Source organism: Prunus persica, chromosome G5, assembly GCF_000346465.2.
Source record: "Prunus persica cultivar Lovell chromosome G5, Prunus_persica_NCBIv2, whole genome shotgun sequence".
In the NCBI taxonomy this organism is placed as follows: Eukaryota; Viridiplantae; Streptophyta; class Magnoliopsida; order Rosales; family Rosaceae; genus Prunus; species Prunus persica.
This window is the reverse complement of record NC_034013.1, coordinates 5,883,099-5,908,931: the sequence shown is the minus strand read 5'-3', so window position 1 is coordinate 5,908,931 and position 25,833 is coordinate 5,883,099. Positions and strand designations below refer to the sequence as shown.

At 34.2% G+C, this 25,833-nt stretch overlaps 1 protein-coding gene across 2 annotated transcripts; it reads left to right on the top strand.

Moving 5' to 3' along the window:
- On the top strand, window positions 14,637-20,600 carry LOC18777393 ((S)-ureidoglycine aminohydrolase). 2 transcript variants are annotated; one of them, XM_007209352.2, is made up of 13 exons: window positions 14,650-15,538; window positions 15,783-15,911; window positions 16,329-16,416; window positions 16,525-16,601; window positions 16,691-16,730; window positions 16,842-16,908; window positions 17,847-17,932; window positions 18,205-18,286; window positions 18,628-18,684; window positions 18,779-18,817; window positions 19,452-19,522; window positions 20,114-20,167; window positions 20,296-20,600. In XM_007209352.2, the coding sequence occupies exons 1-13, from the start codon at window positions 15,502-15,504 to the stop codon at window positions 20,363-20,365; spliced, it is 897 nt and encodes a 298-aa protein (XP_007209414.1). In that variant the 5' UTR covers window positions 14,650-15,501; the 3' UTR covers window positions 20,366-20,600. The 2 variants fall into 2 exon arrangements, with proteins under 2 accessions (XP_020420415.1, XP_007209414.1); XM_020564826.1 differs by lacking the exons at window positions 16,329-16,416; window positions 16,525-16,601 and having other exon boundaries at window positions 14,637-15,538.

The following is a 25,833-nucleotide window of genomic DNA, read 5'->3' as shown; positions in this document are numbered from 1 at the left end:
CTTTGGTTTTACCGGTTGCAAATGCATCAGTGGAGAGGGCATTTTCCGCCATGAATATTAGTAAAAATCCACTTCGCAACAGAATGGGAGATCAATGGTTGAATGATAGCTTGATTGTTTACATTGAGAGATATGGTTTTGCTTGTATTGATAATGAAATTATAATACAACGTTTTCAAAATATGAAAACTCGTCGTGGACAATTGTAACTTGTATTATTGGTTTTGTTATGAATTATGAATGTAAGTACTATCTTTCTATCTTTTTAGCATTATTTTCTTTGTAGAAAAGTTTCAGAACTTTTACACTAAGCCCCCTTGGCTACATAATCCTGGATCCGCCACTGGTTCTGATGGTCAAGTTTCCTTTAGAGAAAATGGTTTAGCTAGAGATGTTAAGGTGATTTATGTTAAAGCATTAGAGGAGTTTACAGAGCACGTGTTTAACTTGATACGTGCGAAAGCTGGAGACATCTTATACCCATTTTGTTTTTGCTTTTCAAACAAGACTTCCTTGAAAATGATGCAAGCCTTTGTTTCTACGAGCTTTTGATGAATTTTGGGCTCTATGTTATGATAGATTTAGTGAGAATGTGTTATTTGTCCTTAACTATTTGAATTTATTTTTGTTACATTTTGCTTGTAAAAATTGTTATTGACAAGTTTCTATCAACGAATGTTGTGATATTATGAAATTGTTAATGATGATGGGGGTATGGATGGTGTGTTATGACAGGTTTAACTTTAGGTTTTTTGATTAGATGTGGATGTACCATTTTGTATATTGTATTTGTACTAGGACTTATCATTTTGCGTATCAAATTTGTACTCATCGCTATTTGCTAGTTGGATAACCTACAGTAAAAATAAAAAATAAAAAAACTACTGGATCAAACCAACTCCATTTGTAAATTCAAAATACGATGAGTATAAATCTGATATGCAATAAGTCTATAACAATGTATTCTTAGATTTTGTTATGCTGTTATTTTTTTTGAAAATACCACAAGGTGTCGCCACACCCTAAGGGTGGGATTAATCTCTACTCGATATTTCGTCGATATTATTGATATTGTAGACTATGGTTGCACCTCAATCAATTGCATATACTCATCAATCAATTGTAGATTTGGTGAGATTGCCTTTAACAGTATCATACGTGTGGTTTCTTCTCTTATACAAACCGTAATGAAAAAGACATGTTCTGTGAATAGTAGAAATTGCCTCTAACAGTTGCCAAACAAATAACTGCACATCAGCAATTAATAGCCCAATTAACTATGTTGTGTTTGAGAGTATATTTGAATTTTCCAATATTATGGCAAGCTTTAGAAAATGAAGAGGAATTTATGAAATGTATTACAACAGAATACAAAACAATTAGTTCACAGAATCTTGTAGTTGAGTGCAAGATTTGGAAGTTTACCTTGACTGCAAATTATTCCACTGAGAGATTTGGTTATGATGGTCAAGTTCCCTTTAGAGAAAATGGTTTAGCTAGAGATGTTAAGTTGATTTATGTTAGTTCATTTGAGGAGTATATAGAGTAGTGTTTAACTTGATACGTGCGAAAGCTGGAGACATCTTATACCCATTTTGTTTTTGCTTTTTCAAGCAAGACTTCCTTGAGAATAATGCAAGTCTTTGTTTCAGCAAGCCTTTGATGAATTTTGGGCTCTATGTTACGATAGATTAAGCGAGAATGTGTTATTTGTCCTTAAGTATTTGAATTTATTTTTGTTACATTTTGCTTGTAAGAATTGCTATTGACAAGTTTCAATTAACGAATGTTGTGATATTATGAAATTATTAATGATGATGGGGGTATGGGTGGTGTGTTATGATTGGTTTAACTTTAGGTTTTTTGAGTAGATATGGATGTACTATTTTGCATATTGTATTTGTATTAGGACTTATCATTTTGCGTATCAAATTTGTACTCATCGCTATTTGCTAGTTGGATAACCTACAGTAATAAAAAAAATTTGTTAGATCAAACCAACTCCATTTGTAAATTCAAAATAGGATGAGTACAAATCCGATATGCAATAAATCTATAAGAATGTATTCTTAGATTTTGTTATGCTGTTTTTTTTTTTTGGTAAATACCACGAGGTGTCCCCACACCCTAAGGGTGGGATTAATCCCCGCTCAATATTTCGTCGATATTATTGATATTGTAGACTATGGTTGCACTTCAATAAATTGCATATATACTCATCAATTAATTGTCGATTTGGTGAGATTGTCTTTAACACTATCATATGTGTGGTTTCTTCTCTTATGCAAACCGCCATGTAAAAGACTTGTTCCATGAATAGCAGAAATTCCCTCTAGCAGTTGCCAAACTAATAACTGCACATTAGCAGTTAATAGCCTTATTAACTCTGTTGTGTTTGATATTACATTTGAATTATCCAATATTATGGTCAGCTTTAGAAAAGGAAGAGGAATTTATGAAATGTATTACAATAGAATACAAAATAATTAGTTCACAGAATCTTGTAGTTCAGTGCAAGATTTGAAAGTTTACCTTGACTACAAATTATTCCACTGAGAGATTTGGTTATGATGGTCAAATTCCCTTTAGAAAAAATGGTTTAACTAGAGATGTTAAGGTGATTTATGTTAGAGCATTAGAGGAGTATATAGAGCACATGTTTAACTTGATACATGCGAAAGTTGGAGACATCTTATATCCATTTTGTTTTTGCTTTTTCAAGCAAGACTTCCGTGAGAATGATGCAAGTCTTTGTTTTAGCAAGCCTTTGCTGAATTTTGGACTCTATGTTATGATAGATTAAGCGAGAATGTGTTATTTGTCCTTAAGTATTTGAATTTATTTTTGTCACATTTTGCTTGTAAGAATTGTTATTGATAAGTTTCTATCAATGAATGTTGTGATATTATGAAATTGTTAATGATGATAGGAGTATGGGTGGTGTATTAATCCCTGCTCGAGATCTTCCAACGAGTTTTGAACCCCTGCTATTGAGGCACCAGGTAGCTCGCCATCGGGAGGTGGTAATTTATCAACCGCACCACACCTTGTGGTTTATGGATTTTGTTTTATGTTAACATGAGAAATTGACTTCATATTTAGGGTTCTTTAACTTTGTTTCGGAACGGCAAACACAACCTTCTCCATAGCAGTAAGCACAACATCCTTCTCCAGAGAGATAAATACAACATCCTCCTTTAGAACGATAGACACAACATCCACCTCCAGAGCAATAGAAGCAACATCCTCCTCTGTAGCGATAGAAAACAATATCCTCCTCATGTTCATGTAACTTGTTCTCTTATGAAAACCGCTATGAAAAATTCATGCCCCATGAGTTGTAGAAATCGCCTCTAATAGTTGCCTAACAAATAACAAACAACATAAGTTAGTCCTAGTTAAAACGAAAGAATAAAACAAATAATTAAAAAAAACTTAACGAATAGTATTCCTCAAATAAGGAATGAGACAACCTCTCTGACTCTTGATTATAGTCTTGTTCTTATTCAAATTTTTGTTCCTACATAAAAGTCGATAGAGTATAATCAGACTATCCAAGTACCACCTTCAATATCAATACTATTACTCAAATTCAAACAAGCAATTTGCTTGCATAAAAATAGCATCCATGGGCATAAAACACCTTGGTGAGATACACGTGAGGTTAAATTAAAAGTTCTATCTACCTTCTTCTCACATTCCTTAATCGTAAGCCAACTTATCCTTCAATGATAGGTTTAAGTATTGTTTTTTTGATTAGATGAGGATGTACTATTTTGTGAATCGGATTTGTACTAGGACATAACATTTTGCTAGTTAAAGTTGTATTTGTCATTTTTTAATAGTTGGATACCCAAGATGGATCATACCAACTCCATTTTTAACATAATGTTCTCTATTTTAACATGATGTTTGACTTCTTCATTTTTACATCTATATGTATTTACGCAACTACATTGTCATCTTAGTATTGTTTCTAGGGAGCAAAGACGATGAGGTTGCTTTTTTTTACGTCGTCAAATTTTTTTACCAAAAGGGGACTAGAACCAGGACGAGATAGAAAATAAAAAGAAATAAGTATAAGCACTTAGATAATAAAATATGCGGAGCTTATGCATGAATGTAATTAATGCATAAATGAAAATACTGAAAATAAATATAAATGAAAATACTGAAAAATAAATATAATAGAAGACATAATAGAAGACATTTTGATACTTACAAAAGTCTTGCTTTTATTGATAGATAGCACTCATTATTTACATTGATAGTTTTCTTTGAGGGAGTCTCAGAGAAAACTTTGCAACTGAAAAACTTTGAAAAAAATAACTTCAAAAGTAGTCTGCTTACAACTGAGGCCTAAGCCTTCTTAAATAAGAAAACAACTGAACTATTTGGAACATAGGATGCTGAGAATCTTTCTGTAGAAGCACGAGATTTCAGCGGGATACTTTAACTCTGCCAACTTTAACTTTAACTTTTACTTGTCGAGGAATAATGATTGTAGAAGCATGCGAAAGCTTTTGATTGCTTTTACTGAATGCTTTAACTCAGGCTTGCCGGGGAAACAAATAATGGTGCTTGTGGCTAATCAGATCCAAGGTCATACGGATCCTGACTATCTTGATAATCGGCCCACCGCTTTGACCAAGAAGGGCCCTGATGGCTGCTAGGCAAAATGGGTTGACTGGCAGATGACAGGGATTTGGGAGTAGCATCACTGTCCTCATCATCATCCATTTGAGAAGCTTGGAGAATCAATTGCCTGGCTAGTTCCTGTAACTCAGATTTTGATTTTCCCTCGAGTGAGAGAGAAGAGTGAGTGGAACCAACTGGAGAAAGTGGTTGGGGTTTAGGGTGATTTGTGATTTGTGATTTGTGATTTGTGGAAAATCCCTATAAACATTTTTTGCTATTCTATCAACTTTGAATTTATCCCATCATTTGACTGAAAATTGGCGAGACATAATTTTGGATTCCCAATTTACATGATAAGACCATTTCAAAATCCAAGGAACTTTATACCTGGTGATGAAAATGAGTAATTTGGGGAAAAACAACTCTTGCTTATTAAATTTGTATTTGCTGAAAAAATAATTGGTCAAATTATGGATTTCAGTGGGGAGGGTTTCGGCGATTGGGCCATGTTTTTCCCACCAATGAAGGAACCAATAAGGAAATGGACTTTTGAATTTACTATCAAAATTGATGAACCAAGAGTGGCTGAAGTCAATAGTTTGATGGAGAAATATGGTGTACCATGCCTCAATGTAATCAGCATAGTTGTAGGGATGAGTGGATTGGAGGTGTTTCAACTCATAAGGATGGCGACTGAACTCTTCTTGACTTATAATTTTGTGAACGTAGAGCGAATGGTAGAGAATGATGTGGGGCTTTTCACGATCTTTAATGGGCTTAATTTCAACTGATCCTGTCTCATGAAGAATGTCCCTATAGTACTGCAAATTTTTATAAGGGCAGGCAGGAAGAAAATGACAATTGGGCGGAAAATAAGATCTGACAATTGTAATTGGGTCAGGAATACCATCATAAACTGGTTCAATTATGAAGAGGTGAGACTTATCTTTGGGGAGGTAAGGAGATGACTTTCTAGAAGGAGTAGGCGACTGGGAAGACTGAGAAACTGAAGGAATGATCTGGAAAGGATCATAACTGGAGACCAAGGCATACTAGTAATTGGGGCGAATTTGGCCAACTGTGGTTCCAAGACTGGAGAACCGATTACTGACTTCAATAGGAGAGCATCCCGGGAAAGGGACAATCTGAGAGGGCGACTCTGGTTTGACTGGATTCATGGAAGAAGGAATGACTCGGAGCGACTGAGGTGGCTTAGGCTGACTGGCTGACTCTTTTTGCTTTTCTTTTTTGGGTGCCATTGTTTTTTCTGCAAAAATTCTCGAGTAAGAAAATCAGGAATTGAATTCTCACTAACTCTCAAATATTCAATATCAAAATCAAAAATACTTAAAATAGCTTGCCAAGGTGCAAAGATTTGTTTGAATGCAATATTTTGAACATCTTTTTTCAAAACATGCTTGGCAGACTTACAATCAACTATAACTAAAAAATTTTGATTAAGCAAATCATCTTGAAATTTGGAGATGCATAGTACTATAGATAATATTTCTTTTTTGATAATACTATAATTAAATTGCAACTGTGTACAAATGCCAGAATGAAAACAAATGATTTGTTTTGGGAGATTTGGATTGACTCTTTGTTTGAGAATACCTCCATAACCAATATCAGAGGCATCAATTTCAACTATTTTGAAGGAATCAACTGAAGGAATACCAAGACAAGGAAGTGTCCTGACATTAATTTTCATTTATTTGACGATTTCTGTATAGACAGAAGACCAAGGAGGAGGGTTATCCTGCAACCTATCAAACAAAGGCTTACATTGTTTTCTCAGATTATGATAAAAATCAGACACATAATGGAGAGATCCTAAAAACCTCTGAAGCTGACTCTTATCAAGAATTTGATCAGGGAATTTATCAGCAAATTGAATGGCTCGGTCGATTGGACTAATCTGTGACTGGCAAATATTAAATCCAAGAAATCGAACATTAGTTTGAAACAACTTGATTTTCTTAGCAGAGACAACTAGACCATTGTGCTTGACTATTTGGAGAAACGTATACAAATCTTTCCAATGTTGTTCTATCGACTGGGAAAAGATTAGAACATCATCGATATAAACAATAGAAAAATGACATAAGGGATTGAATATTTCATTCATTATATTTTGAAACTCACTCGGCGCATTTTTCAAATCAAAAGGCATTACATTCCATTCATAATGACCAAAAGGAGTGACAAATGCAGTTTTATACCTATCTGACTCATCTATTTGGATTTGCCAGAAACCACTCTTCATATCAAATTTGAAAAAGACGATTGCTTTTTCTAATCTGTGGATTAAGTCTCTCTTATTAGGTATGGGATACCTAATCCATTCTAAGACTGAATTAAGGGGTTTATAATTGATAACTAATCTTGGGGCTCCTCTTTCTAACTCAGCATTTTTCTGGACATAGAAAGCGGGACAAGACCAAGGCGATTTACTCTTTCGGATTATTCCTTTTTGGAGCAACTCAGTTATTTCAACTTTACAGAACTCCATTATTTCTTGACTCATTTGGATTGGCCTGGCTTTAGTGGGGCTATTTTTCTCACTAAAGGTTTTGACGTAAGGAAGACTAACAACTTGTTTCCAATGCCAAAAGGCGTTAGGCAAATCAGAACATACTTCATTCCTTAATTTATTCTCAAATTGTTGGATTTGCAACTGTAAGGATTCATCAATAAGTTGTTGTTCGACTCTTTTGAATTTGACTTGTTCCTTAAGAAAATTCAACTGATTATTTTTTTCTATGAATTTATTGAATTATTTTTTAAACTGAACTCTTTTGGAGAGCTCTCAAATTATGCAACTCGGCCTTAGTTAAGAATTCAAATTTGACCTTTTCTCCTAAATGGGTAGAGATAACACCATCATATTCTACCTGGAAAGGATATAACATGGCAATAAAAGGTAATCCTAAAATGACTTCATCAGTGATATTTTTTACTAAGACAAATGAAGTTTTGAAGCAAATTTTGTTTTGACAAACATGGGCTTTGGGAATTTCATAATTCAATTGCAGGGATTTTCCTGAAGCAGTTCTAAGCGATTCTTTAGACTTCTGATAATATTTAGTGGGATTAAACCTTCCTGAATATAATTAAGGTCGGCTCCTATGTCAAATAGGGCAACTATGTTGAACTCAAATTTTTTGATAAATATTGTGACTTTAGCATACCATTTTCTGAAAGTGACGTGTTTGATTAGGTTAATTGCTTGATCATTATTTGAAGGTTCTTCATCTGAGTTGTTTGGACTCTCGGGTTGGCTTCTAGACTCAGACCTTTCTTTTTCCATTAAGCTTATCAAATTTTGTTTAATTTCATAATTCTCGGCTTGCAACTTATGACTCATCTGTTTTAATTCAACTATTTCTCTTTTGACTATTTTAACTTCTGATTGTAAATCCTGTAAGGTAACTTCCTTTTTCTTATTGAACCTTTCTAAAGTTGTATTTAGACTGATTTTTTGGGGAACATACTGGCTTGGACTCGAACTTTCTTGGCTTATGACTTTTCTTAACTTCTTCAAATATTCAGACTTTAATTCGGGATTTTCAACTTTACTGATTAAATCAATTAACAACTCTTCTTGTTCTTCCTGTTTAGTGGGGACATAAACAGATTTTAGTCTATTACAGCATTTATCTGTACAACCGAACTGGACTTTAGGCGAACTAGGCTGGGAATCTGAAGAATGATAACTATCTGACACAGTGCTAACAGCTATAGTTTCAACTTCACTAGACTCAGAATTCCTTAGTTATAATACTTTTATTAACTTATCTTTGTCTTTGTCCGTGATTTTCAACTGTTTAATTGTGTCTTTTACTTTGCATTCATTAGCATAGTGACTGAACTTTTGACATTTATAACATTTAACTCTTTTTTTTGTCGGAGCTTTTCTTAAAGCGACTATTCTTTTTATTTTTCGGTGCTTTTGACCAACTTTTCTTAGGGTGAAATTTCTTTTTCCTGTAAAACTCATTATTATCATTATTATTTTGGAAAGATTGTTTCCTATGTGAATAATGGCGACTTTTTCTAATGTGACTAGGGTATCTAGACTTATCTTTTCTAGAGGGAGGAATACTGGTAAGACCGTATTGTTCATAAAAATTTCCTAACTCATACTTAGCGGATTTTCTGTCAGACTGTATTTGTCTACCAATTTTCATATCAACACACATTTTCATACCAACTTGATTAATTGTGCTAATTATGTTTCCATAAGTTAAACTATCCTAATCTATGAAACCGTGATCATTACTAAGGTCTGTGCGTATTTTATGAGCAAATAGGTTTGGAAGACCATTAATGAATTTTTCTTTCCAAAACGGCTGATTACTATCATCTCTTAGCATGACTCTAGAAATGAAAACATCTTTCTACCATCTAAAATCAGACAACTTAGGACAACGGAGATTACTAAGTTGATCATGGATTCTAGCAGTAGTATTACTGGGGGGTTCCAATAAAATGTTCAATTATTGTGTAAAATAAAGTATTGACTCCATCTTCTATACCTTGACCTATTTGTTCTTCAAATATAGGGAGACCATCTTCATTAAGTTTGACTGCATGAATTATGAGATTTTTCAACTCTGTGGTTAAGTGTTGATCCCACCAATACTGGAGAGTTCCAGTAAATCCTGTCACAAGTAAAGGCACTATTTCTGACTGCTTAAAGCTGTGGTTGGTGATATAACTATTAGCAACCATGGACATGTGTTGAAGTTTATTAAAGATTTCTTGTTCAGACAGACCATCAATGTTCCATTCATACAATTTATATGAAGAAACTGAAAATTGACTCTGAAAATTTCGTTCTTCAAACTGGATGTCTGGGTTGGCCTAGGATACCAATTTTTGGTTAGACTAGTAGGATTGACTTGGTTAGTTAACCATTTGACTTTCAACTAGTTATCTAATTCCAAATTTTTAAAAGCATTTTCAATTTTTGAAATATTACTAGTTTCTGTTTCCATACTGACTATTGATTCAGATTCGGAATCAGAAGGGTTTGCAAAAGAATCTAGGACTTTAAGACTAGATTTCTCATGTTTAACTGGTATCAATTGTTCAAGCATTTCTTCTATTTTTTTTCATTGTCGGCTTTATCTTAAGGGTAGGACTTGTTTTAAGATCCTGGAATTGAACTAAGGGTTTTTCAACTTTAGCTTTGGTTTTGTTATCCTGGGGTATCAACTTATCAACTTTTGTTTCAATTTTATCCAACTGTTTTCCTATGACTATTAGACTTTGGTTAGCATAATTATTCTGCTCAATTAGTTTTTTGTCTGGATTATTTTTCTCAGGGACTTTGAAAGGACTAGCAGGTATCTAGGTTTTCCTGTGTTCAATTATTATTGTTTCTACTGGAGGGTGACTTGCTACGACTTCTGTATCATCAGATAATTTTCATTTTTCTTTGTTTAAAGTTTTTATCTGATTAGACATGTAGCGGCTTTCTACAAAATCAAGATAAAAAATTTCTAACTTAGCTATGCGCAAATAATCTTTCCATTCATTAAAGATTTGCTGACGATGTTCTTCATTAGGATAGGCTTCATGATATTTATCTTTTCGTTCTTGGTTTTCAGGAGCTCTAAGATGAATATCCAAAATTTTCCAATTAATTGTGAACTTTCTATTAAGAGTTCTTAGTTGGTTATCGATTTGGAAACCGGCTTCTTCAAAATCAGTTTGTGTGGGTGACTCAGTAGACTCAGATTTTTCTTCCTGGACTGGTATTTTGCCATAACAGGGTTGATTTACTTGGGAAGTTTTTCTTAAAGTTTCTAATTTGAAATCTATCATTGCTTTTTCTAACTCTAGGTCTCATTCTAGAGTTGAGGAAGAAGCTGCGAAGGAATGCCTTGTAGGAATATGTCTCCGGGATTGACTAGGGGTAGGCAATTGGTGTAACTGGACTGTAGATTTAGGTACAGGCTGGTTACCGAAATTAATTTTAACTGTGCCATCTAAATATTGTTGAATATAATCTAAATTGTTTAGATTATGCTGAATTGGGGTTGGCTGATTCTCATTGGTGAGTGTCCAATCTAATGGAAGGGTGACATCTGACCATTTGATTGTTTGAGGTACTCTTATATTGGCCTCGGGTTTGCTACTTTGAATTAACAGAGTTTGATCTTTTGGACTTTTATTAAGGGCTTGAAAATTCATATTAGTTCCAGTGATTTTATAATAAATTCTGTAGACTAAGGCTAATGGCTGTGTTCCTGGGAGGACTTGGTACCCGGAAGTCTAAATATTTAAAGTTAATGTTTTCAAAATATGGGGATCACTGAGACTGACTGTAAAGTCTGGGTAGCAATCAAAATGAACTGGACCATTAAACAGGCTTGACTTAATTAATCCTATCATACTGTCGCTGAAATTAGTGAATCTAGCATCTCTAAGACAGAGAAGGATAGAAGCTTTTAATCCTAATCTGGTAAGAGACTTGACTGCAAGTTGAACTAAACCAATGTGAAGGAAATCGTTTCCAACATTTTTATGTTTTTTAATCAACTCAAAATTATAATTTTTTTTATTTTTTATTTTTTTTTATTTTTTTATTTTTTTATTTTGGGTGTGTATGGTAGCTTTGAAATAACACTGTTTTTTTTTCTTCAACAAGAATAGTTTGACTAGCTAACATTATCGCTTGAATGAATTTTCTCTGTTCTAGCTTTCTTTTCAGATATTGAGAGTTTAACAAACCTTATAACCACAATTATTCAGTGAATGATTGATGACATTGACCACAACAACCTTCGTTCAATTTTGGTATTTTTTAGATAAAAAATTACATGTTTAAAGGTTTTTGAATTTGACTTGGGAGTTCTCTCATCCTAATTTTCTTTTAAATGGTGGAAAATTGTGTAATATGAAGATAATGACCGTGATAAAGTTATACTAGCATCAGATGATGACCTTATAACAAATGTGGACCTAGAAAAGCTGGTTGGAATGTATGATTATTTGTGATAGCAATAGATAAATAAATAAAGTAGCATGGGAAATAATCCAAGTCAAATTAGGTCAAATGTTGGTATTTTCGGATGCAAGCTTTAGCATCTATTAAATAGTTTAATGAGAAAAAAAAAATGAGAAGAATGTAAAATAACATAAGGGCATGATTAGTTCCTAATTTGGGATTATTTTGATGTGTATGTACATTGTGATTTTGGCAACAACAAAAAAAAAATATTTGTAGGAATGCACAAATCAAAATCAAACTCTTTGGTACTTACATATTTGACTCCTAAATTAAAATATGCAAGTAATTTGAATAACTCAATTTTATTTGTTTCTTTTGAGTTTTGAATGCAACCCTTAGATTTGTGAAGTCTGATATAGAACATATCAACTCTGCTGTGTTTGAGATTACATTTGAATTATCCAATATTATGGCCAGCTTTAGAAAAGGAAGAGTAATTGATAAAATGTATTACAACGGAGTACAAAACAATTAGTTCACAGGATCTTGTAGTTGGGTGCAAGATTTGGAAGTTTACCTTAACTACAAATTATTCCACTGAGAGATTTAGTTATGATGGTTAATTTCTCTTTAGAGAAAATGGTTTAGCTAGAGATGTTAAGGTGATTTATGTTAGTGCATTAGAGGAGTATACAGAGCGCGTGTTTAATTTGATACGTGCAAAAGCTAGAGACATCTTATACCCATTTTGTTTTGCTTTTTCAAGCAAGACTTCCGTGAGAATGATGCGAGTCTTTGATAAATTTTGGGCTCTATGTCATTATAGATATGAGATGTCGTTGTCAAAATGGTGTGAATTTTCCATGGTGGTCTTCATAGGCAGAACAGTTATGTTTTTTGTAGCGATGATCTCAACATAATCGAGATAGAAAGAAATCTTGGTAACCTCAAAGTTCTGGTTTTTTTAAGAAGCATGACTTAAAGGGCTTTTGAACTATGTTGAAGTCCACTTTTGATTTGCTTATGAAATCAACGTGGCCATAAATAGATGATTTTTTCAAATGGTTTGATGAATGTGCCACTATAGGGTGAGGTTTCTTAAGTTTTTTAGGTTTGTTTATTTATTTATTTATTATATGCCTTTTATTGACATTTTGTTTTTGTTTTGTGTTTTAATTCAGGTATGACAGATTTTTTGAGAAGTCGGTTGGACACCCATTATTGATGGATGTGAAGAGTCGAATGTAGCACTTTGATAATATCTACCAATTGAGGCACTTTGATTCATTTCAATTTGTTGTCCGTGGTTTAGGTTTCTATTTTGTTTTAAGATTACTTGTATTCTTAGATTTTGTTGTGATGTTATTTAATATGATGTATTTTTATGTCTTTCTGGATATTGTTTTGTGTTAACTTAAGAAATTGACTTAAATTTTCAGGTAATGGATAATCAAAGAGGGTTCTTTAACTTTGTCTCGAAACGACAAACACAACATCCTTCTCCGGAGCGACAAACACAACATCCTCACCCAGAGCGACAAACACAACATCCTCCTTCAAAATGATGAACACAACATCCACCCCCGAAGCGATAGACGCAACATCCTCCTCTGAAGAGATATACACAATATCCTCCTTTGAAGCAATAGACACAATGTCCTCCTCCGAAGCGATAAACACAACATGCTCCTCATGTTCGTGTAGCTTCTTCTTGTTTGCACCCAAATTTTGTAATTTTTTCTCATTTATGGTCAAAATACGTGATCCGGCCAAATATAGGAAAACTCAAGATATTCTTGAAGATATTATCTCAGTTTTATGAGATAATCCTAATATGGCCAAGATATGGCTAATATTTGTTTAATTTGAAACCAAATAAATATTAAGTGGCAATTATCTACTTGCCAACTAATTGTGATTTGATATGATTTGTCAAGGATATTCATGAGCTAGAAAAAGGAATTATTATGCAATCAGAAATCTTGCACGCCAAGTAGTCTTGCCCATCAAGTAATCTTGCCAATGGATCATTCACTATATAAATAGGATCAAGAGAAGAAGAAAGTCATCAATTCTCCCAAAAGCACAACATATACAATATGCTTCCCACATCAGTCTCATTTATGGCCAATATGCTTTCCAAGTAGTCTTGACGTGACATTTCAGTTGTGATTGTTCTCATCTCTTGCTCAAGTTCTTGTCATCTTTTGGCTTAATTTTCGAGTTCTAACAGGCTATCACCAAGCTCTTCGACAAGAAGTTGAACTTTCCAGGCGTTTTGACTAGTTTCCACACGATATGAGGCAATCTCAAATGGTGATAGTCGTGATTCCGACCAAATCCTGTTTTTTTGGCACCTTTTGTTGCTTTCTTTTGCTTTCCATTGATTTCATTCTTATACTAGGAAAATAATAAAGTCCTCATTTGCTTGAGGCATAGAAAATAACCAATCTGAATTAGTTCCCCTCTCATAGCACAGTGGTTTGATTAGAAATTTGTTATCCGAGGCGCATATTATTAATATATTCATATTTCTATTAGGCTATTTCTCGCACTAATTGTGGCACGCTCGCACGATTTGATCTCTTGGCCTATTTCATACCAACTCCATTTTTAAGATAAAAAAACGACGAGCACAAATCTATGACGCAATAAATATGAAAGAATGTGGTTTTTCTTCATTTTGTTGAGCCGTTTCCTAAATCTACGACACACGAACATGAAGAAAATCCATAAATCTAGACAATAATTCCTAACAGCTTCATTTACTTCATCAGCCAAAACAAAAGGCTTGTACTTAATTTCCAAGTAATGGTGGTACACATTCCTCAACCAAAAACAAAAACAAAACAAAAAAATAAAAAAAATTCCCTAACCCTCCAAGCATCACTGTCACAACTGGATCAGGAGCAGGATCCCCCTTCTCTAGGCGATGAGGAGGAAGCTGATGAGTGACGATTGCCCTATCTCTTAAAGGGGGTTTAGAACTTGGGCAAATCTTTTTTTAAAAAAAAAAAAATAGCTGCAAGTAAGATGGGGTCTTCTCATTAGATTTAGGGTGGTTATGGTGAGGATGGGCAAGTCGATATTCCAGCGAAAGCTCAAGGAGAGGCGATTGGGGGTGTGGGTGGGGATGGGTTAGCTTAGGGTGGGGTTGGGGGCTGCAGAGCGGAGGAAGAGGAGCGGGTAAAGAACGAGAGTTTGTTTTTCCTAATTTTTGAAATATTTTTTTTGGTTATTTCGAAAAAAAGATTTATAATTTTTTTATAAAATATTTGTGGACCCACATGCACATCAGCAGTTAACAAACTTGTTAACAAAAAAATTAACGGGAAGTATGAAAGTGATAGGAAATTAAATTTCACATACGAAAGTGAGACAAAAAAAAGTTCATGTTGCAAAGTAAGTTTGTAAACTTCAAGATAATAAAGTAAAATTGTATATGGGGGGCACCACAGTTGAAAAATAGGCCAAACTCTCCCCTCCCTGCAAGTGCACTTGGGTTTGATTCACGTAGGAGACAATATTGAGACAATCCAATATTTTACACTCCATCCTCCCCCTCCCTAACAAATGACCAACAAAAAAAAAAAAAAAGGTAGTAAAGTAAAATTATCCTATAAAAAATAAATTTAAAAAAAATTGAAAAAACTACATCCACAATACAAATGTTGCAAAACGTCTGGGACCCTTTGTTCTTACCCAATATCCTAGTCACCAACGATCCAACGATCCAACACGTCCACAAATGGATGCTTTGTCAGCCGTAGTTCTCTTCCCAAAGTCCAAATTTTGGTACAGCCCAAAGTCCCAACTTCTCATACTCGCAGAGGAACACTGAACAAACAAGCATAACTCGGTTTTCCAGATCTCCCTCACTTCCTCCTAGTCGCAGACTCACAATGAATCACGCTCTTGCCATCATTTTCACCACTCTAAGTACCCACCCAACCCAACATCTCTTTTTTATCTGCTCCGTTCTGTTTGGTTACCGGGAAAATGTAGAGTAATGATAAGAGAATTGAAATAAGTTGTTTTGATCATAGTGTCTGGCTTATGAACATAGGCCTAGTACAACTATTTTTCTTACTTGGGTTTCCATTATTTGATCATATAACCCATTAAACGGATGATTAAGTTCTCAAACTAGTGATGGAGCTTCTCAATCTTCAACCTTTTTCAGGCTTGCTCAAAATGGCAGTGGCTGAAGAGGAATTTTGCTCTGCTCCTTTAATCGTTGACTCGGGTTCGAACTCAAAGCATTTGTATTGGAAGGTCACCAATCCCACACTTTCTCCTTCTCATCTTCAAGGTCAGTACATAGAAGTCTGTATTTTGCTTTGAAATATATGTGAAAGTGGATTTTATTGGTGATTATTAGTTTCTAGAGTAATCAGAAGCATGGAGCTGGGTTGATTTATCTTTAATCCCATAACATGTGTTTGGTTGCTGCGGAGAGAAAGGAAAAGAAAAAATAGTCCAATTTTGGCCAAAATTTTGCTTATAAAAAAAAAACTGTTGAAAGTAAGAATTAGTTCATGGGATGCTTTGATACTGTGTAATTGCATGTTTGGGTTAAGTAGCAATCAGAGGGAGCTAAAAATGAGACTTGTTAAACTTCATTCTGTGTTACGTTTTCTATTTTGTTTCTTAATATTATTTATAACCAAAACGCAGCTAAGGGAAATTTAAATATTAGCTGAGGTTTATTTGGGTTCTTTCTTCACAGACTTGCCAGGATTCACTCGTAGTGTTTACAAACAAGACCATGCTTTAATAACACCGGAAAGTCACGTCTTTAGTCCTTTACCTGAGTGGTACTTTCTACTCTGCATTATGATAAAAGTTCCTCTTCACTGCTGCAGTAATACAGATTGCTCTTAGTTATGATATATTGTTAGAATGGTTCTTCTTTACTGCTACAGGACCATGACATTGGGAGCCTATTTGATAACACCGGCTATGGGCTCACACTTTGTAATGTACCTTGCGAAGATGCAAGGTTGGATGCACTGTGCGATGGTTGTGTCATTCATATTACTACATGGAATTGGAATTTGTTAATTGACGTTTATTTTCTCCAATGTGCAGAAAACTCACTATCTGGACTCCCTCCATATGATGCTGAAAGGTGTGGGCATCTTCTTTTTCTCATTTTTATTTTTGCTATAGGATAGTTAGTATAAGATTTCAGGATTTACTTCATAACTTTATTACTCTCTTATTATTTCCTACTAGCTAGGTTCATATTTGTGGTTCAGGGTGCTGTCACTCTCACTAATGTCTCTGGTATTAGCCACAAATTAACGGTAAGAAAGCTTGATATATTTTCATCATGTGATTGCTGGTTTTGGTGGATATTAAATTTGAATGACTCGTTATTAGTTTAGTACATTTGTCCTTTATTTTTCTTTTCAAATATAAATCATGTTTGGGTCACCCATTTTTGCACATAATCGTATTTATTGTCACGTTTTTAAGTTACACATATTATCCATTTATAACATGAATATATATTTCGCAACTATCCTATTTCTTAATGTGCTTTTATAATATGTTGTGTTTCAACCATCCTGTGTACATTCAGTTTGACTCACCCACTAGGGGTTGTCTGATAACATTCTTTTTAAGAGATCAGAGAAGTGAGGATCCATGTGAAAAAGAAAACTTTGGACGCTGATTGGTAGCAACAAGCATGAAGAGAAAGGTTAAAGGGCATGAAGAGAAAGGTTAAAGGGCATGAAAGAGAGAATGAACAGAACGGAAAATGAGAGGGGAGAAAAAAGAGGAAGGAGGAGATTATAGAAATTGATCCCAACTTGATATATGAACATCTTAACACCACTTAATTTCTACACTTGATTAATTGATTTTTGGCATTGGGATTTATAAGTACAATGAAGGCAGCTAGAAGTCTGATATATTATTGAATTGTGTGAAAAAGAACATAAAAGTGTGTCATTATTTATCAATTTCTGCAACACCAATTACTAGTAGTAGGAATGTATTACATTGGTTTTTATAGACAATATGAATGCCACAAGTACGCATCTATTGCACCAACCAAGGACTCTAGATATCTGATAGAATGCTGCTTCGCTTCTAGTGCTTTTCGTAATGATGTTCCAAGTATTTTTCCTTTGTGGTAGAATAATGACATATCTAATTATCTGTGAGGTGGTGGTGCTCTGGCGAATTTTCATTAAAGGTGAAAAGAAGTCTGATTTCGTTCATATATGAAACACAGGTGGATTCATATGCTTATCTGCCTCCTAATGTTGAACATTCCCTCAAGTGTGATGGATCTGCCACTCTTGTGGTATTTGAAAGAAGGTTTGTCTCCCCATGCAATATGATTGCTTGATGAACACATAGTACACTCAAAATCACCCTTATATGGTACTAATGCTATTTCAAAAATTCAATGGGGTGAAAAACTTCATCTGTCCTAGACAGTTTTCTTGATAATGAAACACTACTGAAACCAATAATGTTTTTCTTAGGAGGTCACAATTTTACTCATCTCATTACCATTTCCTCACTTTCCAATTAACCATTATAGTACTCTTCAAGTGGCTAAAGTGCTCTTTGATGCTTCCATATAGGCATGCTTCTCTGGAAAACCAACCTACTGAGCAGATTGTAGGTTCAACAGACCAGCAGCCACTCCTGGAAACTCCAGGGGAAGTAAGTACTGGATTTTTCTGTAGGTTTGTTTTGGTTTTGTATATCATTGCAATTTAAAATAAACTGAGAAAGAACAACCTATGGAATTATGTTGTGGATGTCTAGAATTCAATCCTTGAAACATATTAGTGAGGAAATCTCTCCACCAGATATATTTTCTTCTTCTTGCAAATTAGATTATTCATGTGTTTGAGAATTAAGTAATGCATAACTGTACCTTGTTGATACACTGACATTTAATATATGCATTGTTATTGTTTAACTTTAGTTGGGTTTGGTGATGATGATATATTTAAGACTTCATAGCCTTGTGTTTCACTTATTTTTTTACCCATTATTAGGTCTTTCAATTAAGGAAGCTTATTCCAACATCTATACCCTATGACTTCAATATCCATGTAAGTCATCATTTACTTATCTGTGTCCAATCTTTGTATTCATGCTCGTCACCCTCTCTAATAGTTTTCAGCATTTTTGGGACCTTGCCTGCAGATTATGGATTTCCAGCCTGGGGAATATCTTAATGTGAAGGTATTAGTCTCTTCCTTGCTGGTTAAGTTTATTGTTTTGTGTTCCATGATTCACATTCAGAAACTTTATATTGGGCTTTAAATTTTGATTCTTTTGGATTGGAATTAGTTTAAGTTGGGGTATGCTGATCCTCTTGACTTTGGTTTGGTCACTCCTGGAAAGAAACATAAAAGTTATTGAAGCTTAACGCCATACTCATTTTGCCTTTTCTGGTGCTGGCTTTCTTTCTTTTTTCTTTTACAAAAAGTAATACTTCTCTCTTAATAACTATTGTTGAGTAACTGACTTGAAATTATCTGTTAAGGCTATCCTCAATATCCAAAGAGTTCTTTGCGATGACATATTTCTACCGCCCATTACTATTGGAATGTTTAGCTAATAAGCATGATATCTATTTTGTTGCTTGCCTCAACCAATCAAGAGCAGCACTAGAATCAACAATTGTCCACTAACGATTGAACCTACAATCACTTAGTGAGGAAGCCCTGAAGTTTTTGAAAAGAAACATTCAATTGACTTGTGAATCACTATTTAGTTTGTGGAAGGCTTTGTTTAAAACTTGTTGAAATTTGTTGTACTTGTAATATTTATTTGGGTCTCCAGCTTGAAAAGGCTTTCCTGTCAAACACTGTAGGAGGTCCATTACAATCAGCATGGTTTGCTGCTTCTGGAGGGACAGGGTATTTATCGATTAGGTGATAGCTGGTAAGCGTTCCATTCACTGTTGATACTGCATGAGATTTTACTTTCATTACTTGCTCGGCAATTTTATAAGGTATGGTTATTATATTTATCATTTCATATGCTAGATGTGCATTAGAGTTTGTTACCATGGTCGCAAATGCAAATGGAATCACCAACGAAACTAAGAAAGTGAAAATCATCACAGAAATTGCACTTTTTGCTGAATAAATGAAAGAATATACTCCTCAAATGGCACATCCCTAAAAATCATACCTGTCAACCCTCCAGGTGGATCACTTTTTGTAAACAGTCCATCAAAAATAGTTGCCCATAATATCAACCATAGATTCTACTTCTTGTGCATGAAATCAGTCCCTGAAAACAAGATGACGGCATATAAGTTTTGTACCCCTTACCAATCATAAAATTTCCGAGGAGCCATGTCTTCCTCTTCTAGAGTGTGGCAATCAAATGAATTGCTTGTTGCAGTGGTTATTTTTTTCGGTTTTCAACTTATGACAGCATTCTACCTGCTGTTCGAAGCTTTACGTTTACCACTACTTTAATAAAGTCTATTCTCATTGCATCATTTGATGACTATTCTGTAAATAGGTACCCTGTTCAAGCAGGTGATGCCATTTGGATGGCACCGTTTGTGCCTCAATGGTGAGTGAGGAAAGAAATGCATAATTATTGATTTCCATTTAATTTACAAGGAACTATTTTCTTTCTATTTCCACATTGTAATGTAACCAAAGCAAATAGATTTGTAATGCAATTTGCAACTTCTACAGGTATGCTGCATTGGGTAAAAGCCGGTCACGATATTTGCTGTACAAAGATGTGAATAGAAATCCACTGTAGTCGCATATATCGTTAAGATGTCAATTTATACTGTTCATCAGGACAGATTTGTGTACTGGAACGCAAATGGCAATCTTCCATAGCCTCTGAACTTTATACATTTATGGATTAGCTAGTAATTTTGATGTTGTCTATAGATGCATTTAGTTGTAACAGATAACCTGATACAGAAGACCCTTTCTGTGGTCTTACACTAAAAATTTCGGGGTGACGAAAACGCTATAGAATTAGAATTGGAAAACGGGTAAGAACAATTCAACATTTAACCGGCATCAAGATACAATACTGTTTTTGTCCCACACCACAATTATCTCGTTATCTTTCCAAAAATCTACCCTAATTCAGCCATGCTATCAATGGCTTGTTTGTAAGTAATTCTGGGAGAACCAGAATCACTTATGGGGAGAAATATTTATGACAATAATCAAGTGGCTGAATGAGTTCCAATTTGGATGAAATTTTGCACGGATAATCTTTGAAGGATTAAAGTTCCCTACCCTACTGCTAGGCCTACCTATAGGCGGCTATGGAACACCATGTTAGCATGATCATAAATATGGAATGGCATGGAGCACTTTATAGGTTAGCTTTCTGCTCGATGACAGGTTTTGTATTGTCTTCAGAGCTAGTCACACCATTCATTTCCTCTTTCCAGTCTTAGAGGAAAACCTTTGATATTATATACATAATAAAAAAGTTCTGAAATTCTACTTTATTAAGAGAAAATAAAAATATTGTTTGCAGCTTATAAGCCAAAGATGTTGTTTTCCTAGGTTTAAAATAAGGTCATGGTGCTCGCTGGGCACATAATGGAAAGCACACTATCAGATTCTAAGTATGAGGACCAAATCCAGTGAAAGAGCTGCACCTTTGCTTGAGGATCGGAAGACTTAATTATATATAGGAGTCACAAAAAATTAAGGGAGATTCACTATTATACTCAATATAGAAGCTCAAATTATAAATAAATAAAAAACTCTATATAAAATGGACTTTAGAATCACACCCAAAACCTATAACAAAAAGGCTTTTAACTTTTTTTAAATTGCAAAACTGCCATTAATTTCTTAAAACAAACCAAACCTCAAAACTTCGTAAAAAAGCTCAAAACACTCAATAGGGCATCAAAGAAATTTAATAATCAAAATTGAATTCAATAGGGCCAACTATCATTTTTTGGGTTTGTTTATAGAAATTAAATGTGGTGTAGGGTATAATATTAGTGCTAAGAATGGGTATATGACTAAATATCTCAAAAATTAAAGTTTTCTCAGTAGGCCACTTGAGTTTCAGTCTTTTAAGGCAAATGTATAAGGTACAAGGTTTTAAGCTAAACATGTATAAAGGTTAATCAGAGTGCGTTTGCTTTTGTGAGAGTTCGAATTTAGAACGTCTGAGTTTACAGCTCACCGCATAGTCTTGTTCATTTTTACCGTTTGGGCACTTGGGGCACTTGTTGGTATTTAGATACCAATCTATGATAGCTACATTTCATTAAAAGAATTCTCTTTTAGGTACAAGTTCTAATCATGAAAAAAAGGTGGGAAAAGTAAAACTGTTTAAATTTAATCAAACCCTGTACCTGATCTTTCAGCCCCATGCTAGCTTCAACATATTACATTTGTGAGAAATTAGGACAACATAGAAGGTAAAGTCTTGGATGTGATATGAGTCACACGACTAACTTAAAAATGAAACAAAATTGATATTTCAGTAAATTTTTAAAACTCCTGCGAGGTATTTATTATACAAATACAATTTTTCACTGCGGGTAGAGTTTAATATGTTAAAATGGATATTTTATCAATGTACAGAGAAATGCTAATATCAGTTGTACTCATTCATGAAAGGGCGATTGAAAAAGTTGAAAACTATATATTGATAACTATTTTGGTGACCTTATAATCAATTTCGATACCAACAAATGGTTCGAAGAGCAATCACAACGGATCGATACGCTAGCAAAACTTCGATTTAATGGATAAGTTTGAGAACAGGAAAAGCTCTTTGCAATCGCTGATGATTAGCATTGGTGTTAAAGCTGTTCTACCCTCATTATTCATGTCTAACATGAAGTTTTCAAAAGCTTTCTATATATGATTCAACTTCAAGTACTTCATAGGAAAAATGCGTGCCTCTCTAGGTAAAGGCTACTACATATTCTATCAAAATCTTGTAAAAGCAAAAGATTGATTGCTCGTCCCAGAGCATGAAACACACCGAAAACCCTACTTTTTGTGCGAAATATAAAAATTTTCATACGCAAATAAGGCAAGTAGAACACTTTCCATGGGTAATGTGCTACGCATGGGATAAAGAAATTATTAGATTGTCTCTGCCGTGGATCAGGACCAGACTATTTTATCAAGGCCCTTTGTTATTTGTTTTTTTAATAAATTTATTGTCAAGTAGATTACTGCTCTTTTGTTTTGTAGGTATAAATGGATGGGTTCTTTTTAATGATGGCAGACCAAATTCTTGTTTTTCATCTTAAAAGCAATATTTTGATAGGTTATATCTTTGTCTTGTGTTATTTTTTAGTTTAATATTTGTCGTCGTGGTTTTATGCATCAAAAGATGACGGTCAATTTCACGATGGTGAATTTCCGTCGTCTATTGCGATTTTTGTAGTAGTGATATATGCAAACAATTCCTTAAGTAATGTTATTAACCATCAATTTCATTACAGCTAGAATTAGTCATACTTTTAAACTCTACCCTTTTTTATGGAAAATTTAAAGCCTAATTTTAAAGTAAAATACAAGGACAAAAATATTCAGAAAAGTAAGAGTTTACATATTTATGTGGAATCTTATGTTGATGTATGTTCACTGGCACGATGAAACTTCCATTATGGTTTGCTGAGAAATTCTGAAACACTGCATGTCAATATTCAATGTATCAATGGCATCTCATATCCGACCACTCTTCGGGGGGGTGTATTGAGAATATATGCCACATTTATATGGAATATTTGGAAGTGAAAGTATTGTATGATAATATATATATATATAGAAAATTTCTCACGTGTCATTACTGTTTCATAAAAAATTTCTCACGTGTTAGATTATGTGCATAATAAAGTCGGTATAATAAAGAAATATATGACATACATCCGCATTGAAGAAAATCTGTATATATAGATCTTCCCTCTAACTTCTAAGGATATGTGGACAATGACTACAGGATATGTTTAACATGAAAGCTCATTGCACAAGGTACGTACACATAAAAACCCTAGCTAGTTCTCACATGCTTCAGCCTTGCATAGCCTTGTAAGAGCTCAAGTACTGGAGTTAGTGGGCCTTTTCATAGCCTTTTGCAAAAGGCTATGTATAGGTTGATCATTTTAGTTTACCAAGTTGAACTAGGTTGAATAAAACAAAAGTAATGTCACCTAGTTACTCTACTAGGACCCATTGATCATTTCCCCACACTATAGTCCCCCTAGCTAGTTCAACTATAACAAATTGTTACAACAAAGATCCAAAATTATAAATATCAACATACACCAAAAAAGAATCCATAAGAAATATATATTGTTTAGTAAAGGTATCTCTCCATAACTATAGATTTTAAAACTGTCCAAATACAACTTGAAATAATAAAGAACTAGATAAGACACTACGTGCTAGCTAGGCTGTTTTAATTTTTAAAAACCAATGGGGGAGTGCAGAGCAATCGGAACTTAAGAGTCTTTCAACGTTGAAAAGAAAAATATCACTAAATTAATGCTAAACTATAATAACTAATTTTGCATATAGCAAGTTGCTGCAACCATATATGTTCTTTGTTCAAGGGTTAGGTTGAGGTTAGGATAGAGATAGTTCGGTAAAATGTATAAATGGATGAGCGCATTAATATTTAGTAAACAATAAGATAGATGAGGAAATAAGAATGACGGTGAATAATAAATCTGCTTCTCTCATAAAATCCATGGAGGTCACTTCGAAGTCAGTGCTGCATAGAATACCTACCCTAAAAATTGATTACGAATCATTTCATGAAACAGTAGATTATGCAAGCTAATCATCGAGTGGTTGACTGCTGGAAAGGTCTCCCTTGTTAGGCACCACACCACGCCAATGTCTGCTTGACTTCTCAATAAATTTTGTGCACCACATATTCGAGTTTTCAATGAGATTGGTTTCCACAGTTGGATTTCCTCTCCTCCATTACCACCAATCTTGCCAAAAAGTTTAAATCGGATTTTCTCATATGCAAACACTTTGCCCAAAAATACTGTTCTGTTGGCATGAATGACCCCTTCTAATTCCACAATCAATCATTGGCTCCAAGAAGACATTATAATTTGTAAAGCAATTCTCTTTCTCAATATGAGACAAAGACACCACCATTAAAGTTGTTGTCGTTGAGATTTATGAACTGTATTCTTTAAATTTTTTATTTTTATAAAGAGAAGGAGGCTTCTTATACACACACTACTAAGATGTTATGGTGATTCGAATTTGAGACCATTAGTTTGAAAGCAAAGATCATTTTCCAATAGACTAGCACACCAATAGCGGGAACACTGTTTAGTCTCACATTCATATACAAACTTTTTGTTTACCATGCATTATGTCATAAAGAAAATTTTATAACTAAAACTCATCATGAATTCCCAAAATTATAAACTTCATAACTTTTTTGGTTTTTTTTCCTCATACAAGTGATATTAGAGAAAAAAAAGTCGAACACATAAAAACTCTTAACAACTCGAAATACAAGCTCTTACATCAACTTTGTAACTTAACTCATCGTCAATTTGCAAAATCATCATTCTTTTTAGTGTAATGAACTATTAAGACAAAAACTTTGGATCGCTCCACTTGCTTCGCACCAGGCCGCCCCTGCCATTTAATATTGAAAGTTCCAAAGAATAATCAATTAACCCCACGAGCTTCACCCCCTGGGAATCTTTGAACAAATTCAACAAAGAGCTAGTGGTTTTTGAGAATTTGGGTTGCGTTGAGGCCTCTCGTGATCTACTTTCTACCCCTGAATATCGGCTTTTAATGGTAGAAAAAGATTAGGGTAATGAGCTTATAATCATATCCAATCAAATGCTTTTATAATTTTCCCCTATATATCTAGTGGGATATTATGATATATACGACCATGGATTAATATATCCAAATCACACTGGCGGCTTAAATCCATATTGATCGTATAAAGATTTATATGGTGGCACTAGAAAAGAGGAAAAGCTTTTGTCTTTAAGCAAATGGAGACCTAGTTTAGGAAATGAAAAGCTTTCCTTCTTAGTTGCTATTAAGGATATAGATTAAGCTAGCTAGCTATAGCTACTCATATCACGGAGACTAAAGACATAAGACAGGTTGGGTTTAACTTACGATAAACATTTAATGTCATTCTTATTAGTGGGATGCTTTCATGTATATAATATTGACAATAAACATTAATAGCGCCTAATCAGTGACACATGAGGTGGCTAAAAGCATTAT